Genomic DNA, 16,802 nt, shown 5'->3' with positions numbered 1-16,802 from the left:
TTACTTTTATATAACACTGAATAATGATTTTTACATGATAATTAAAATCCGTACCACATAATTGATCCATAAAAAAAATTCTGAAAAAACGATGACCGAAAATCAGGGTGTGGGATGATACCACTCTCAATATATATATATATATTTTATTTGATTATATGAATAAATATTTATATTTTAATTTCTATTAAATAATTAAAGTGAAAATATGTCTAACTTAAACTGATCAAAACAATCAGTCAATCTACCTAGTCTAACTAAAATAAATGATTGGAAGCATCATTAATAAACAAATAGAATGATATATTTTCAAATATTTGATATATTTTCTTTTTTTTATTATAGTTTTTTTTTTTAATTTAACTAAATTAAATATAGTAAAATTTATTTATATAGCTTTAAAAAATAATTTAAATATTTTGGGTGCGAGAATGGTATGTAATAAAAATATCTGTCGGGATCGGGACAAGAATATAGATGTTCAGAGATATCAAAGCAGGGATGGGTATCACTTCTCGTTCAAGAACTACTCCATTAACATTTTTAGTTTTAAGTCATGGTTGGTCCGGAGTAAGCCTAGCAAGCCCTCAGGCTAATCACTAGGACGGCCTATTTATTAAAAAAAATAAGATATTTAGTTAAAATTTATTATTCTCATAAAATAAAATGTTGTAGCATAATGGATCAAGATAAAAATTGAAATTTTGTATTTAGTTGTGGGTTCAAATCTTATTATAACCCCGGAAAATCCTTTGGTTCCATGGAAGTTTGAAATTCGAGAATTTCAACTTTGATTTGCATGTCAAGAATCTTTTTAATATAAAAAAATTCGAATAATTATGACAGCTTTTAAAATTAATTAATTTTGGCTTCAAATTAAATAATCTGAGAATTTGTTGTTATCAAATTACAATTTAATTTTTTAGAAACTCATTGTTTTTTATAAAAAATAATTAGTTTAAAGATTATTTATTTGAAAACAGAATCGTCAATTAATTTTTGAAATCAATAAAATGAAATACGTGTACAAACATATTTTTAACCAAAGTTTCTTTTAGTTCGTAGTTTGGTGATACTCGAAAAGGGCTTTCGCGCTTCATCCTCCGTATAAATTCTGTTTTTTGAAAAATCGGTTGTATAACATTTTATTTTAACCGATTATTCTTCCAGTCCTAGATATGCGTAGGTTTTAGCGTTATTTAAAGAATTGTAACAACAATTATTTAAGTATTTGTTGTTGATGATGACTATGGAGGAAAATACTTGAAGAACATTAGTTTAAAAGACATTAGGGTTTAAAAATATATCATAAACAAGTATTTGTAAAAATATTTTTTATAAAAATATCCCAAAAATATTTTGAAATCATTTTCTAAATTTTCTGGATTTTTTAAAAAATAGTTTGAGGTTCCAAAATTACAAAAATAATTTTGAAATTTGAAAATGGGAACCGAATAGACCTTAGGACCGATTTCCTAGGTTTGGGTTCATTTTATCGATCGAGAGCTAAGAGCCCTCGGTCCTAGGTCGGAGACCCCTCAATCTAGGTTCGAGATCCTCAGTTGGGGTGCAGGAATCCTTTTGTCAGGGTGCGGGAGTCCCTCGGTCGGGGTGCTAAGACCTCTCAATCCTTGGCTATAATTCTCGGTTGGGTGCCAGAATTCTTGGTTGGACGCCTCGGTCCTAGGTGGAAGTCACTAGTCCTAGGTTCGAGAGTTCTTAGTCGGGTGCAAGACTCAATTGTCCTAGGTCTGACTTCTCGGTCCTAGGTGTAAGGCATTGGTACTAGGTTCAGGAGTTCTCGGTCGGGTGTGAGACTCCTCAGTCATATGTCTGATTTTTCGGTCTAATCTAAAAATCATCGGCCAGACCTCTCGGTCTTAGATGAAGAACATCGGTCGGATTTCTTAGTCCTCAAGAACATCAAAATTGCATGTTTTGAAATTTTAATGGAGGTTTGGATTCTTTTATCCAAAGGCCTAGGTAACTTCACAAAACTCGCATGAACATTTAGAACATCATCCCAATATATCAATCGACCTGGGTGATTATCAATTTATTCAAAATAATTTATGGCGAAAAATCGGGGTTTTGGTTTTAAAATTGTTTTGAAGTGTAAGGATCTTGCCAATAGCTTTCTTATACTTCATATGCTTAATTGATACCAAAACATGAACACTAGCGGCTCATTTGGACCAATTCAAGAATTCAAAATTTTTAATTCTTTTGAAAATTTTGATTTTGATCAATTTAATCGGGATAAATCAAACATGATCCAAATAGTTATCCAACATCATTATAAACATGTTGGGAAGCTTTTTAAGCTATTATTATTGAGAATTAGCTCAAAAACAGAAAACCCCAATTTTTAAATTTCCCAAATCTAAATTTGGTTTTTTCTTTTGAAGACCGATTGATCGGTTATGGCTTTCATAAAAAGCTCATAAATGATTCTAATATCGATTTCCAATCATCAAATTTAAGAAAAATATAGCATACAAGCTTATGAAAATTGAATATAAAAATTTCAATTTCAAAATTAGAAGTATGAATTAAATGATGATTGGAAGCTTACCAAGTGTTTGAGAACACTCCTTAGACCTTAAGGAAACTTTTTGGATGTCTAGATCCAAACTTTAAGGCCTTACACGAAAATTCCAAAAAAATCAGAAGCTTAGAGCTCCAATGACGGATTTTTTGAATTTTGATTGGAAGCTGGAGATAGATTCTCTTGGCTTTAGAATTGTTAAGAGGGGATATTTATAGCCTCCCGAAGTCGGTTGATAAATTCAAGTAGATTGAATCAGCCAAAAGTCATTAAATATATTTTGGTTGTTCTTCATCATAGTTGCTCGTTTAAGCTTTGATTAGGTCTAAGCTGATTATAGGAAAAATGATCACCATGGTAGGTGTCACAAAGGCAATTAGGCAGCGGAATTTTTCTAACTTTTTGCCCTTGTGCGGCCTGTTTTGCGCACCAAAACAGTCAGCCTAACTCCAACACCGAGGTTAGTTTTTCGTACAGAAACTAACCAGCAAGTTCACAACACAATCAAGAAGTATGCAATAAAGTAAAGACACAGAATTACGGGCAAATGCCCAACTTTATAATATATTCACTCACAAATATCGATTACAAAGAAGGCTATAAATTCTCAAGGCTGCACACAAAATGACGCTCACTAGTTGTGGGTATTTCTCTACCAAAACTTAACTACTTCGTCTCGTGCAGCTCATGATATATTTATAGCCCTAAAGAATAACAATGAGAAACTTGGAGACGTAGAAAACCCTTGGCTAGGTCTTGGCTGAAAAAGTCATCCAAGACTTGGCCCTCCGAAATTATAGGATCTTGACCGGGCCCTCCCAAAATACTCGGTCGTGGCTGAGACTTGTTCCATCTTTGACCTAGCGACGCACTTCTCCTCGGTCGCCAAGTGGGTCAGAGCGGGTACCGGTCCAAAACCGGCCCAAGGTCCGATCCATGGTCGAGGCCTGACCCATGCACAATGATCCGACCCATGTCTGAAACACTCGGTCCTCAGCCCTCGGTCCTCGGTCTGATGCTTACTCTTAGTCAGTTTTCCCCCTCGGTTTGATGCTTCCGCAAGGCTAACCTTCTCTCGGTCTGATGCTTCTTTCTCCACACTTTTCCCACCCGATGCCCGCACACTCAATGCGCTGGCTGTTGTTACTCTTTCGGCCCTAGGTCGCACGCACGCGACCACACTTCAGCTCGGTCTCGACACTCCTCATCATGCCGAGCCAAACCCGCATGTTAGTATCCATCTCTCGGTCCTTGTATTTTAAAACTCGCGCCCCGACAGAATCTTTCGACACTTCGCATTTCGCCACTCCGGTGCCCATGCCGCACACCCGCGACATTCTTTTTAGGCACCTCTCGGTCCTGGCCCTCCGCAATCAAGCCAAGACTGAGGCCAGCAAGTTACGCTTGTAACACACCACCCCCACCAGACGAAGCCAACGTCCTCGTTGGGGCCTGCACTAACCATGCCTTGCTCAAGCACACAAAAATAATTTTCTCGGTCTTGCTAGCCGAACCCGCTTTCAACCTTGCCATCCGGGCCGTGTACTTGTATAATCTGTCCACTCCTGGGACCGAGGTCTTCCTGCTCGCCTTCAGGAATTTCGCCGCACCCAAGTATCTAGAAAAACATTCCTCGGTCCCCTCTGCTGGAAACACCTTTAGTACCCCCATTGAGACTGTATACTTGGCTGATCTACCCACACACGGAGTAGAGATCTTCCCACTTGCACTTGGGAATTCGAGAACGAAGCCCTTTGAGAGATATCTGCCCATTCTCCCCGGAATATGTGATGGTCGCTGCAGCAGACCCACTTCCATCTTCTTCTCGGTCTTGCCCAGTTTGCATACTGAACAAGCCATCAACTTCACCCGCGGCTGATGTTTAGGGCCCTTCTTAGTTACCTTTCGAGCAACTTTCGAAAATCTGGACCCAGCAAGCGTCGGGACCTTGGAACAGGCCGACACTTGGCCCTTTCTGGCCTTCTTCTCCAACCAAGTCGACGCTTCTGCCTCCTCCTCTCCAACACAACTTTCAACTAGCTGCAAGACATCCCGACTTATTTTTCTTTAGAGATTCATAAGTTCCTTTTATAAATGAGGGGTTCTTGGGATCACCAACGAAAATCCCTCCCAAATGAGGCATCACCACCACCATCGCTTGGATCAAAAACTCAAGTCCTAAAATGACTTCATAATCATCTAAAGGGATAGCCATAAACTCGACCTGCCCCTGCCAACTTCCCACCTGGAGATCGGCCTTGGCCATGCCTTTATTTGACGTGCCTTCAGAATTCACGGCCTTCAGTCGGCCCTTGTGTGGGGACATCACCAATCCCAGCTTCTGAATTTCTCGGTCTGCAACAAAGTTATGTGTGGCCCCTAAATCAACCAGCGCCATCACCTATCTTCCATTGATACAGACTTTCACAAACATCAATCCCAACCCTGGAACTGATTTCTCCGCATGCAAGGCACTCAATAGTTGTATTGGATTTACCCTAGCTGGAACTTCTTCACTTGGTTCCTCATCTTCCTCGGCCAAGAGTGCTGCTACTCTTGCGCGTTTTGGACAGTCTTTCATACGGTGGTCGCCATCACAAATGAAGCACCACTGGTTGGCACGGTCCTTGAAAACAAAACTTCCTTTTGTTTCTTTCTTGCTGTATGATCCCTCGGACTTGGATGCCTCTTTTTCATAAGATTTGGCCTTTCCCTTGTCCCTTTGCGTATGCTTCTTAGCATCAGGATTCACACCCCCGATTGCTTTAAAGTCCACTAGGCGATCAGCTGCAGCAACAGCCGAAGACAAGTTCTTCACATCCTGCCTTCTTAGCTCGGTTTGCGCCCACGGTTGCAAACCAGATAAGAAGTTAAACAACTTATCCTCTTCAGACATGTCTTTCACATCTAACATTAGAGAAGTAAAATCCCTAACATAATCCCTGGTCGAGGCAGCATGTTTCAAGTTTCAAAGTGCCTCTCTCGCCCTCCAAGATGAGTTTCGAGGCAGAAATTGTTCCTTCAGCTCACCCTTTATGCTTTCCCACGAGTCAATCTTAGCACGATTCGCACTCGTATCGTCTGATAAGCGAGCTCTCCACCACAGTTTTGTGTCCCCCTCAAGGTACATACTCGTGATCGAAACCCTTTCTTCTTCGGGGATCTTCGCTGCTGCGAAATATGTTTCCATATCCCACAGAAAGTTCTCCAACTCTTTGGCACTTCTCACGCCACCAAAGGGTTTTGGCTCTGGCAAATTAAATCTAGATGCAGAAACAGGGGCTGTGGCATGGCTGTTGCCAACAGCTTTCTTCAAGAGCCTGATTTCTACGTCGAAGTACTCCAATCTGGACAAAAAGTCACCTTCGGCTACTAGCGCTCCCTGGCCAGCCGATTTTGAAGCATCAACCACTCTCTTCAAGAGTTTTATTTCATTCTCGAAATGTTTCAATCTCGAATCTAAATCTTCTTGAGTTACCAGTTGTTCCAATCTGGAATCTAGTTCCTCATCCGTCACCAATTCTTCCAGTCGGACCTCTAGATCCTCTTCAGTCACTAGAGCCTTCTGACCAACAAACTCTGAAACAACAACAATGGAATTCCGCGTGGACAACCATTCTGTATTCAGGTCGCTGATTTGAGAAAATATGGAGGCCTCCTCTCCATCATTTGGGACTCCCACCAGCGCCTCCAAGCGCCTTAGCCTTGGCTCCATCTCTAAGGTCAGGCCTCGGGTTTCCCTTCTCTCTGTCATGCTTGATAGAACTCGGAAACAGAGCTCTGATACCACCTGTCACAAAGGCAATTAGGCAGCGGAATTTTTCTAACTTTTCGCCCTTGTGCGGCCTGTTTTGCGCACCAAAACAGTCAGCCCAACTCCAACACCGAGGTTAGTTTTTCGCACAGAAACTAACCAGCAAGTTCACAACACAATCAAGAAGTATGCAGTAAAGTAAAGACACAGAATTACGGGCAAATGCCCAACTTTATAATATATTCACTCACAAATATCGATTACAAAAAGGCTATAAATTCTCAAGGCTGCACACAAAATGACGCTCACTAGTTGTGGGTATTTCTCTACCAAAACTTAACTACTTCGTCTTGTGCAGCTCATGATATATTTATAGCCCTAAAGAATAACAATGGGAAACTTGGAGACGTAGAAAACCCTTGGCTAGGTCTTGGCTGAAAAAGTCATCCAAGACTTGGCCCTCCGAAATTATAGGATCTTGACCGGGCCCTCCCGAAATACTCGGTCGTGACTGAGACTTGTTCCATCTTTGACCTAGCGACGCACTTCTCCTCGGTCGCCAAGTGGGTCGGAGCGGGTACCGGTCCAAAACCGGCCCAAGGTCCGATCCATGGTCGAGGCCTGACCCATGCACAATGATCCGGCCCATGTCTGAAACACTCGGTCCTCAGCCCTCAGTCCTCGGTCTGATGCTTACTCTTAGTCAGTTTTCCCCCTCAGTCTGATGCTTCCGTAAGGCTAACCTTCTCTCGGTCTGATGCTTCCTTCTCCACACTTTTCCCACCCGATGCCCGCACACTCAATGCGCTGGCTGTTGTTACTCTTTCGGCCCTAGGTCGCACGCACGCGACCACACTTCAGCTCAGTCTCGACACTCCTCATCATGCCGAGCCAAACCCGCATGCTAGCATCCATCTCTCGGTCCTTGTATTTTAAAACTCGCGCCCCGACAGAATCTTTCAACACTTCGCATTTCGCCACTCCGGTGCCCATGCCGCACACCCGCGACATTCTTTTTAGGCACCTCTCAGTCCTGGCCCTCCGCAATCAAGCCAAGACCGAGGCTAGCAAGTTACGCTTGTAACAGTAGGGGATCATTTCACCTTTAGAATCAGCTGAAAAGGTGGACTATCGTCTGAGTTCCATCTCTGAAAAATTAAAGATGGGATTCAATCTTATCCCTTTGGCGATCGCGACGAAAAGATGATCGGGGACGAAACAATGTCGTTTTGGGCGAGAACGCGAACGTAGAGCGGTCCGTACTTCCGTCAACACGCTGTTGCGTTTTGGCTGTTCCGTCGCGTTCTAGTTGACGGAACTAACGCTCGTGTTAGCTAGTTTGCCGTTCCGCGGGCACACGCTTCTTCCATTACAGCGGGCGACGCGGCCTGTGAGCGTTCTCATCTGATGGTTATGGTCCTTGCTATAGCCCGATCTTCATAATTTTGGCCACACATAATTAAATATTTAATTTAATTTTTAAAATTTTAAGGATTTGTTTGAAATTGATTTTTCTTTATCTTTTGGCTTTAATTATGATCTTTTAAAATACACAAAATATTAAAAATAAATATGAAAAATATTTTACCAAATTATTTTATTATTTTTTATATTTTTGGATTAAATAAATAAATTTTGGGGATAAAATGGGTATCACATTTCATCTTAAATTATTTATTTTAATCCCTTGACTTTTTCTAAAACTATTTCAAGATAAAATGAGTACAATATTTATCTCAAATAATTTATTTATTTTATTAGGTCATTTTCCTTAATTCATTATGTTTTAATTATCACAATAATTAATATAATTAATTATTTAATTAGGTTTGGTCTTGAAATTAATTATTTTGATTTTATTTATTTGAAAATAAATCAAAATAATTATTTTAATTTTATAAATTGGGTATGTAGATTTATTACTAAAAATAATTTTTTTTATCAATATTTTAAATTAGACTTAAGGCAAAAAAATCACATTTTTTTTACATGGGACCCAAATATCGGGCCTACCTACTCTGTTTTAAGTGAAAATTGAATTTGTGACATTTGATGTCTTAACTATTTTAATAAGTTTGTATGTAATTGTATTAGTAGGGAATCATGTGTAAACTCCAATTTTCATAACAATAATTTGGTGATTTTTGATCTCCAAACAAATTTCTAAAATTTTTTTAATAATAATAATTAGAATAATGATAGGGAAAACGACGTTGGGGCATCGACTCTTCAACGACCTCCACCTGGCAGGCACGTGAAAAAGATAAGACACGATGAAAAAAAATTATAATATAAAAGTTAGCGAGAAATTTATAAATGTAAAAAATTAGAGAGAAAATGTTGAAGAGAGAAAGTCATATTCTGGAGATTCTATCTCGAACATTAACAAGGCCATGTTCGGGAGCATTCTGTCTCGAATATGGCTTAGTCTCTCTAACTTTCTCTCTCTAAATTTTTACATGATAATTTTTTTTTCAAAGTGACTTATTTTTTTCACGTACCTGACAGGTGGGGGGCGCTATGGAGTAGTTGCATAACGTCCCTCACTCTTTCATCTCCTTATATATAATGATGCTCAAAGTGTCTGGATTGCTGTGTCGAGAGTTGTGGTTAATTTAAATATATGTGTGAGAGTAAATAAATATTTGAGTCGGATTGTAGGTTGATCCGCCCATAAATTTAAAACGGTTAAAAATAAAATTAAAAATGATATATGTATATTTCGAACTTACAACCCAACAAAACAAGTACAACTTTTAATCAAGTGTTATTAGGACGTGGTTTGCCGAGGGATAATAAGCCGGTAACAATTGAAAGTGGTTAAAAAATATGAATCAAATATTTGATTGACCAAAATGTGAGGTCACGATGTTAAATGTTAAAAAATATGAATCAAATATTTGATTGACCAAAATGAAAGTGTAAGGTCACGAGATGAGTTGTTCATTGAGAAAAAATATGTGATGAAATATATGAGAAGATAAGTTGTTTTATCGAAGTGAATAAAATGTAGAATGTATGTGTTCTATTTTTTTTTAATATATTATTCGTGATTTATTAAGAATTTTAAACTTTAAAATAATCTATTTTTATTAAATTTATTTTGTTTATATATTTTTTTAATTTTGTTTTGCTATTATTTATAAGCTTAAGAATTCTTTTGATCTTAGAAAATAAGTTGGAGGGCAAATATGACTTTTTCTCCATATAAAAATGTTCCGTTGTGAAATGCATCCGCTCGTTAACCTTGGGATACCGGTTTGCGTGAACCGCCACGCGTCCGGTGGTGGTAGAATTGCAATGAATAATTTCGGTTCATTCTTTCATCTCTCTTTTCCTCGATGATGATGATGATGATGGAATGACAGAGGGATAGTGCGAGAAAGATTGATACGCCGGCGACGGTGAACAAGGTATCAATCTATCTGTAGCTATGAAGAATCAGGAAGACGACGACGACGCCGGCGACGAACCGGAGGAGGTCCAGGAGGAGGAAGATGAGCAGCAGTTTGGTTCGAGCTTGACTAGAAAGAAGGTCGCTGTCGCCAAACAATTTATCGAGAGTCACTATAAGTCTTCTATGAAGCATATCCAACAACGAAAAGAGCGGTAAATTTTCATTATCGTGAAATTCGTTCATTAATTGCAACGGAATAGATTATGTTCTCTATATATGATTGATTTGGAAAGTTTCATATCCTTAATATGCATTTATACAGTACAATCAACTGCATTTTTGCCTTCCTTTAGTATTCATTCATCTATGAGATTGAATCACTATGAGATTGAATCACTATGAGATTGAACTATATGTAGCTGATGTTAGCTAAGGAACTGTATCATAGAAATCAACATGATTGCATGTAAGCTCTTTCTTCCGCCATATTTGGACTTCACTCGATCACTTTCCAGCATTTATGTTTTCATCAAAGAGTGTCTTCATCATTATGGTTTGCAGATTTATTTTTTCATCTGGTCTGCTTCTTTTGACATTTTTTACTACAAAAATCCCAGGCGTTCTATTCTTGAACAAAAGATAGCTTCCTTGGATTTACCAGAAGACGAAAAGAAAAATCTACGGAAAGAGTTGGAGCAGAAAGAGACTGAGTTTATACGACTAAAACGGAACAGGATTTGTGTTGATGATTTTGAGCTTTTAACTGTCATAGGTAGAGGAGCATTTGGAGAGGTATGGACTAGTATCGTGCATATACATTTCTTTCTCTTACGTGACTGTTGTCAAGATAATATGAGTTCACTGGAAAAGTTATAAAATTGGAAGAATTTGCACAGGATGGGATTATTTGGGCTTGATTTGCATTTAACTTTACTTATCTTGTCTTTGTTTCTCTTCCTTTTTGTATTTAAATGAGCACAACCCGCATTCAATTTATTTCTTCAACTAAAAGTTGATCCTCTTTTCAAAAAGAGAAAACGAAAACCGTTATAAATTTTGAATGTTTTTGAAAGCTTCTGGGGTTTAGCATTTTGCAATCAGGTTGTTAGAAACAGTTGTTAAATTCACATGTTTCTGCTTTTGATAGATGGTTTTTGCAATGCTGCAGATCATATAAATAAAATTGCAATATTCTGAAGAGATACCTCGACCTTTTTCCTGTTTTTTTTCCTATTTCTTCTATGTGAACAGCTTCTTGCTGGCTCGGGAAATTTCAAGGCAAATTATCTGATACAAAGAATTATTTTTGTTCGGTGCCTATGGCCTTAAGCCATGTCTTTCTTGTATTTCTATTCACACAATAAATTAATTGTTGTTCCTTCAGCTGTTCAGCATTCAGATTGTTAGTGTGAGTTGTCTGATGCTTCACGAAACTGTTTCACAGGTTACACTGTGTCGGGAGAAGAAATCAGCCAACATATTTGCCATGAAAAAATTGAAAAAGTCAGAAATGCTTAGTAGAGGACAGGTGAGACAGATGTAATCGATTATCTACAGTCGTATTTCGTCATGGTGTAACACTGTTTTATTCACTACAAGCCATAGTGCTTGTAATTTTTTTTTTTAATTGAAGATGAAACCGTCATTATGTTGTCTGATGAAACCGAAACCATCCTTCTAACAAGAAAGTTATATAGCACTACTTCATACTTTTACCCTTTTTTACGATTTCTTCTGATTTGCTAGCAGGAATATGTTAGAGTTTGTCAATTTTACTTTTACTGCAGGTCGAACATGTTAGATCTGAGAGGAATTTACTTGCGGAGGTTGTCAGCCATTTCATAGTGAAACTGTATTATTCCTTCCAAGATGCTGAGTACTTGTATCTAGTAATGGAGTATCTACCTGGAGGTGACATTATGACTTTGCTGATTAGAGAAGAAACTTTAACAGAAACTGTAGCACGGTTCTATGTTGCTCAATGTTGTCTTGCTATAGAATCTATACACAAGCACAACTACATTCACAGGTCGGTCCGTCTTCAAAGTATGCCATGCTAAGACTCGACAATATATTGGCGCTTCACTCTTGCAATTTTTTAGTTTAACTTCTTTTCTTCCACTGTAAACAATTGTAGGGATATTAAACCTGACAACCTACTATTGGATAAGAATGGTCATATGAAGCTTTCTGATTTTGGTCTTTGCAAGCCTCTCGACTATTCGCATTTATCTCCTATAAAAGAAAACGAGATTCATGGAAATGGGAGTGCTAGAGAATCAATGGCTAATGGGGATAGGGATGGTAATTGCATGAAAACCTCCAATGAACAACTGCAACATTGGCAAATGAACAGAAGGACTTTGGTATGTTTAAATGTTCTACTGGTTGTCAGATTTTCTATTCTGCAACTTTGAATAGTGGAGCTTTAATTAGAATATTGAATCCCTGGGGTAGCTTGATCTCATTAATTGTCCAAGAGGATTATGTAATCATCACTAAGCTCCATCATTCAAGGGCATGCAATTATCTCGTCTTGAAAATGATGGAGGCCAATTATTGTTTGTCTTTTGTTTTCAGAAGAATGTTAACAACCATTATCATAATAGTAGCATTTGAGTTCCCTTATCTTGTATTTTTTAAAAGGGTCATTTTGTATTAAATGTTTTTTAAGAGTTATGGAAGCGAGATGCAATCATTTTACAGTGATGAAAAAAAAATGAAAGCACATTAACAATGAAAAATGAGTTAGATTCCTATTAGATCAAATTGTCAAACCCTGTGCCAAGCCCTTCATCCTCTCTTTTCTCACCCTTTCTTTAAATGTCCTTCACTCCTTCTATTGTGCTCTTTCCAAATCGTCCACCATAGAATAAGGGGATGATCTTCCAATAAAATGTTATAATTTCCAATCGTTAGCTGTTATTTGGAGGCTCTAATTATTTTATTGTCTTCCTGTTTACAGGCCTTTTCAACTGTTGGAACCTCTGATTATATTGCACCAGAAGTGTTGTTAAAAAAGGGTTATGGCAAAGAGTGTGATTGGTTAGTAGATAAACAACAATGATGCTTTTTCAAATATGTTGGAAGGATTTCTGTCATCATCCTAAGATTAAAACAGAACCTCTAGCAATAAACTTCTTGTAGATTGTACTTAGGTGTTTTATAACTTGGGAAAGACCTTTTTTCTCAGCATTTCATCATATTTTTTTCTGATTGAATTTGTTGTTTCCAGGTGGTCTCTTGGTGCTATAATGTATGAAATGCTTATTGGTTACCCTCCTTTCTACTCAGATGATCCAATAACCACATGTAGAAAGGTGAGTAATCTACAGTTACAATCAGTTATCATGTTTGATAACACAACTTATCACTTAATCTAAACGAATAAGTGCTTAATTTGATAATTGTTATTTATTATCACTTAATTATTTAGATTAAGCTCAATTAAGCTAAAATATATTATGTTAAAAACCCAACTTAATTCAGTAAGCTAGAAATGACTTAACTCAGTAATCTAGTTAGAGTGTATAAAAGGCAATTTTAACCATGAAAATTAATCAATTACACGATTATAAGGGTAAAATATTCTTTAAGTAGTTTCCCAACATTAATTTTATATTTGATAAAATCAATTTACATTATAAATACTTCAAATTTAATTAAATATTTTCTTTACTTATTGGACACTTAAGAATTAGTATTCAACACTTAATGTTCAGTTTTATCAAACGCACCCTTACTTTACTTACAACCCGAAAAGGAACAATTCTTAACTCAATTTCTTTCAACTTCTGATTCTCATCGGCCCACCAACATATTTGCTGTTTAAATCATTTTCAAGTTGTAAATATGTGCATGATGATCTTGAACTAGTCTATTCAATAGGAGTGTCAGATGGAGCTCACGTTAGACTCAGAATATCTATATTGTCACTTCAGAGAACTATATTTCAGTCTTTAGATTCCATTTGCAGTCATGTTTCCTCTTTATGTTAATGTTTAAGTATGATATATGAAATATTATCCTTAAATGTTATATGGTGATTACGTCTTTCTGTTTGTGGGCTTATTTTGTCAGATAGTGCATTGGAGGAATCATCTAAAATTCAAGGAGGATGCTAGATTAACTCCTGAAGCAAAAGATCTTATTTGCAGATTGCTTTGTGATGTTGAACATAGGATAGGTACAAATGGGGCACATGAAATAAAAGTATGTTTTGAGCCTATCCTGGAAACTGCTATTTTGTCAAGCATGATCCAGATTATTGTGCGACTGTTTTTGCTTCATTTGGTATAAAGATTATTTTTTGGGTCATCTAGATTATAGTGTGATTTTTACTTGAGTATAGATAATTTTTTCAAGATCATGGTCCAGTTTGTTTCCTAGATCAATTGTGATTTTTGACAAATATAATAAATGTATATTTTTCCAGGTCATAATACAGATGGAAAAAATGTATATACCAAAACAAAATATCAACTTCATCAAAATAGTTTTAAACAGGGAGTTTTAAAATTGCATGCCTTATAAATCATGTGATGTTTTTTATTTTAAAAATATCATGTTTTATCTTCTTTGGTATGGTCTTATTAACCATGATTATACATGCCTTACTTTTCACATTTTATTGAATTGAATCAGAAACATCCTTGGTTCAAAGATATCGTGTGGGATAAACTATATGAAATGGATGCAGCATTTAAACCGGAGATCAATGGGGAACTTGATACTCAAAATTTCATGAAATTTGATGAGGTATTATTATATTTGACTACCAGCTAGAAAAATGACAGGCCATTGTTTTTCTTAATCTCTTTATCAGTAATTTTCTTCATTCTCTTTACAAAAGGGGTCGCACCTCGAGTTCACCCTCTCTTTAATCAAAAGTTGACCCTTTTTTTCGTAAAAAAAACAATTTTCTTCATTCATAAGCTTGTTAGGTTAGAATGCTATTTGTGTTTTACCTTTTGTTCATTTCACTAACATGAGCACATAATGAGTCTTTGGAAATTGATATTTTGTCACCATCACGATCCATTGAAAAACTTCTAAAGTTAAAATTAGAACTGATTTCTTTGTATCGTATAAGATTTTTTCTCGATCATTATCCAACTTATAGTGTGATTTTTGGCTTCAATTGATGTAAAAATTATTATCTTGATCATGACCTAGTTTATAGTGTGATTTTTTTGTTTATTATCATATTCCAGATTATTTTCTTAATCATGATTCAGATTATTTGTTAGATTAGATCATCGTGAAGTGATGCTTATCAACCTTCCCCCCCCCCCCCCCCCCCCCCCGATATACTCTTGGAACCCTTGCTGAGGTCCATTATGCTTTCTATTTCAATTCATGAGAAGTTCTAATTATGGCCAGGTGGATTCTCCAGCAATCGCAAGAAATGGTTCTGGTCCCTTAAGAAAGGTTAGTATTATTCATCTTGTTACAACAAGCTTTAAAGCACAATAACATTGTATGAATGATTTCATATGACTGTGATACGGAATGGAGACTAGGGTTCTGAAATAATAGTATTATGATGATTATACTTATTTATAGGTTATTACCATAGTATTTATCTTTCAAAAGTAGGATGGTATTTATCTTCTTTTTTTTCATTTATTATTAGGGTAGTATATCTTTAAAAAAAAATCACCAGACCATCGTAACTTACCTCAAAAGGAGATCTCATTACCCTTTTAACCGACACCCCTTCCTCAACCTTGGATAAGTGCATGTCTATGTTATATTTCAGAACATATCCAGAAAAAAAGACTAACCAAATCTGAAGTTTAAAGTGTTTAATTTATCAAAAATGTTTTATCTTTATTCGCTGTGATTGAATTTCTCTTTATTCTGTCTTCCATACATGAAATCATTGTTTAAAAACACTCCATTTTCCAACCTTTGAGCAGATGTTGATGACAGCAGATGAGTTAAGCTTTGTTGGTTATACTTACAAGAACTTTGAGGCTGTCAAAGGTTTCCGTCGCTCTTGTGGTATGTGACCTATCTTCCATTTTCCTGTGATTTTTCTGATTTCAAAAAGAAAATATCAATTTTATTGCATAATTAATAGGGTAATCATAATTTTACTACAGATGTGAAGAGTAGCACAGCACCAAATCGCAAATCAACAGATTCATATTTCAGTAATTCATTCCATAATCTCTACTATAAATATCTAATGCCATTTATTACTTGTTCTTGTTTTGGTAATACTATATCTATAATCATGCAGACGATTCTGGAATCGAATATTCTTCTTCTTCTCATACAGTCAATGATGCTGAAACTGTAACTCGGGTTTCGTCGGTGGGGGCTTTTAGCAACATGTCTCTGTAAATAAACTTTGGTGTTACCAAAACTGGTATGCTTTTACTATTCTAGCTCTGTTAATATATACAACTATCCATAAGCTTCCAATTTCAGAATGTACATAAAATAGTGGGAGCACTTTCAGTAAATCCAATATAAAGTTAGAATATATTTTATTCATGTTACAGAACTAATCTAATCATCAATGTGCTGTAATAATACTTAAATGTTTTATTTATTTAAGACATTTTGGTTAGAAGATTATTTAGACTTATGAACTTGTATAACTAACTTATATACTATTAAAAATTAATTTATTTAGCCTTTAATATAAAATTAATTATTCACATTATTAATTTATATATATATATATATATATATATATATATATATATATATATTCTCTCTTTCTCTTTTATCTCAAAATTAATTTATATTTTATTTATTTTTCATATTAAAAATATTTATATTTAAATTAATTTGAATTTAAAATATTTTTTTATTATATTATAAATATATTTTGATAAATTATTAATAATTAATTCTTTATATTCAAATAAGAATTCATCACCTATTAATAAAATTGATAAATTAACTATTAAATTTTAATTTATTTTATTATCTTCTTTTTTTAGTTATTTATTTATTTTTTATTACTCAATTTTTCAGTTTTATAAATAATTTAAAAGTATATATATATATATATATATATATATATATATATATATATATATATATATATATATATATTATATATATATATATATTATTGTTAACAT

At 35.7% G+C, this 16,802-nt stretch overlaps 1 protein-coding gene across 1 annotated transcript; it reads left to right on the top strand.

The window, feature by feature from the left end:
* Positions 1-9,576: 9,576 nt before the first annotated feature.
* On the top strand, positions 9,577-16,186 carry LOC124914827 (serine/threonine-protein kinase 38-like). Its single transcript, XM_047455440.1, has 13 exons — positions 9,577-9,911; positions 10,317-10,491; positions 11,144-11,227; positions 11,487-11,728; positions 11,837-12,065; positions 12,665-12,744; positions 12,935-13,019; positions 13,780-13,911; positions 14,344-14,457; positions 15,082-15,129; positions 15,621-15,705; positions 15,807-15,857; positions 15,947-16,186. Exons 1-13 carry the CDS (start codon positions 9,736-9,738, stop codon positions 16,048-16,050), a joined length of 1,605 nt encoding a protein of 534 aa, XP_047311396.1. The 5' UTR covers positions 9,577-9,735; the 3' UTR covers positions 16,051-16,186.
* Positions 16,187-16,802: the final 616 nt, after the last annotated feature.

Source organism: Impatiens glandulifera, chromosome 9 (assembly GCF_907164915.1).
Source record: "Impatiens glandulifera chromosome 9, dImpGla2.1, whole genome shotgun sequence".
Taxonomy (NCBI): domain Eukaryota; kingdom Viridiplantae; phylum Streptophyta; class Magnoliopsida; order Ericales; family Balsaminaceae; genus Impatiens; species Impatiens glandulifera.
The sequence above is the reverse complement of the archived record's forward strand: the minus strand, read 5'-3'. Positions and strand labels throughout refer to the sequence as shown.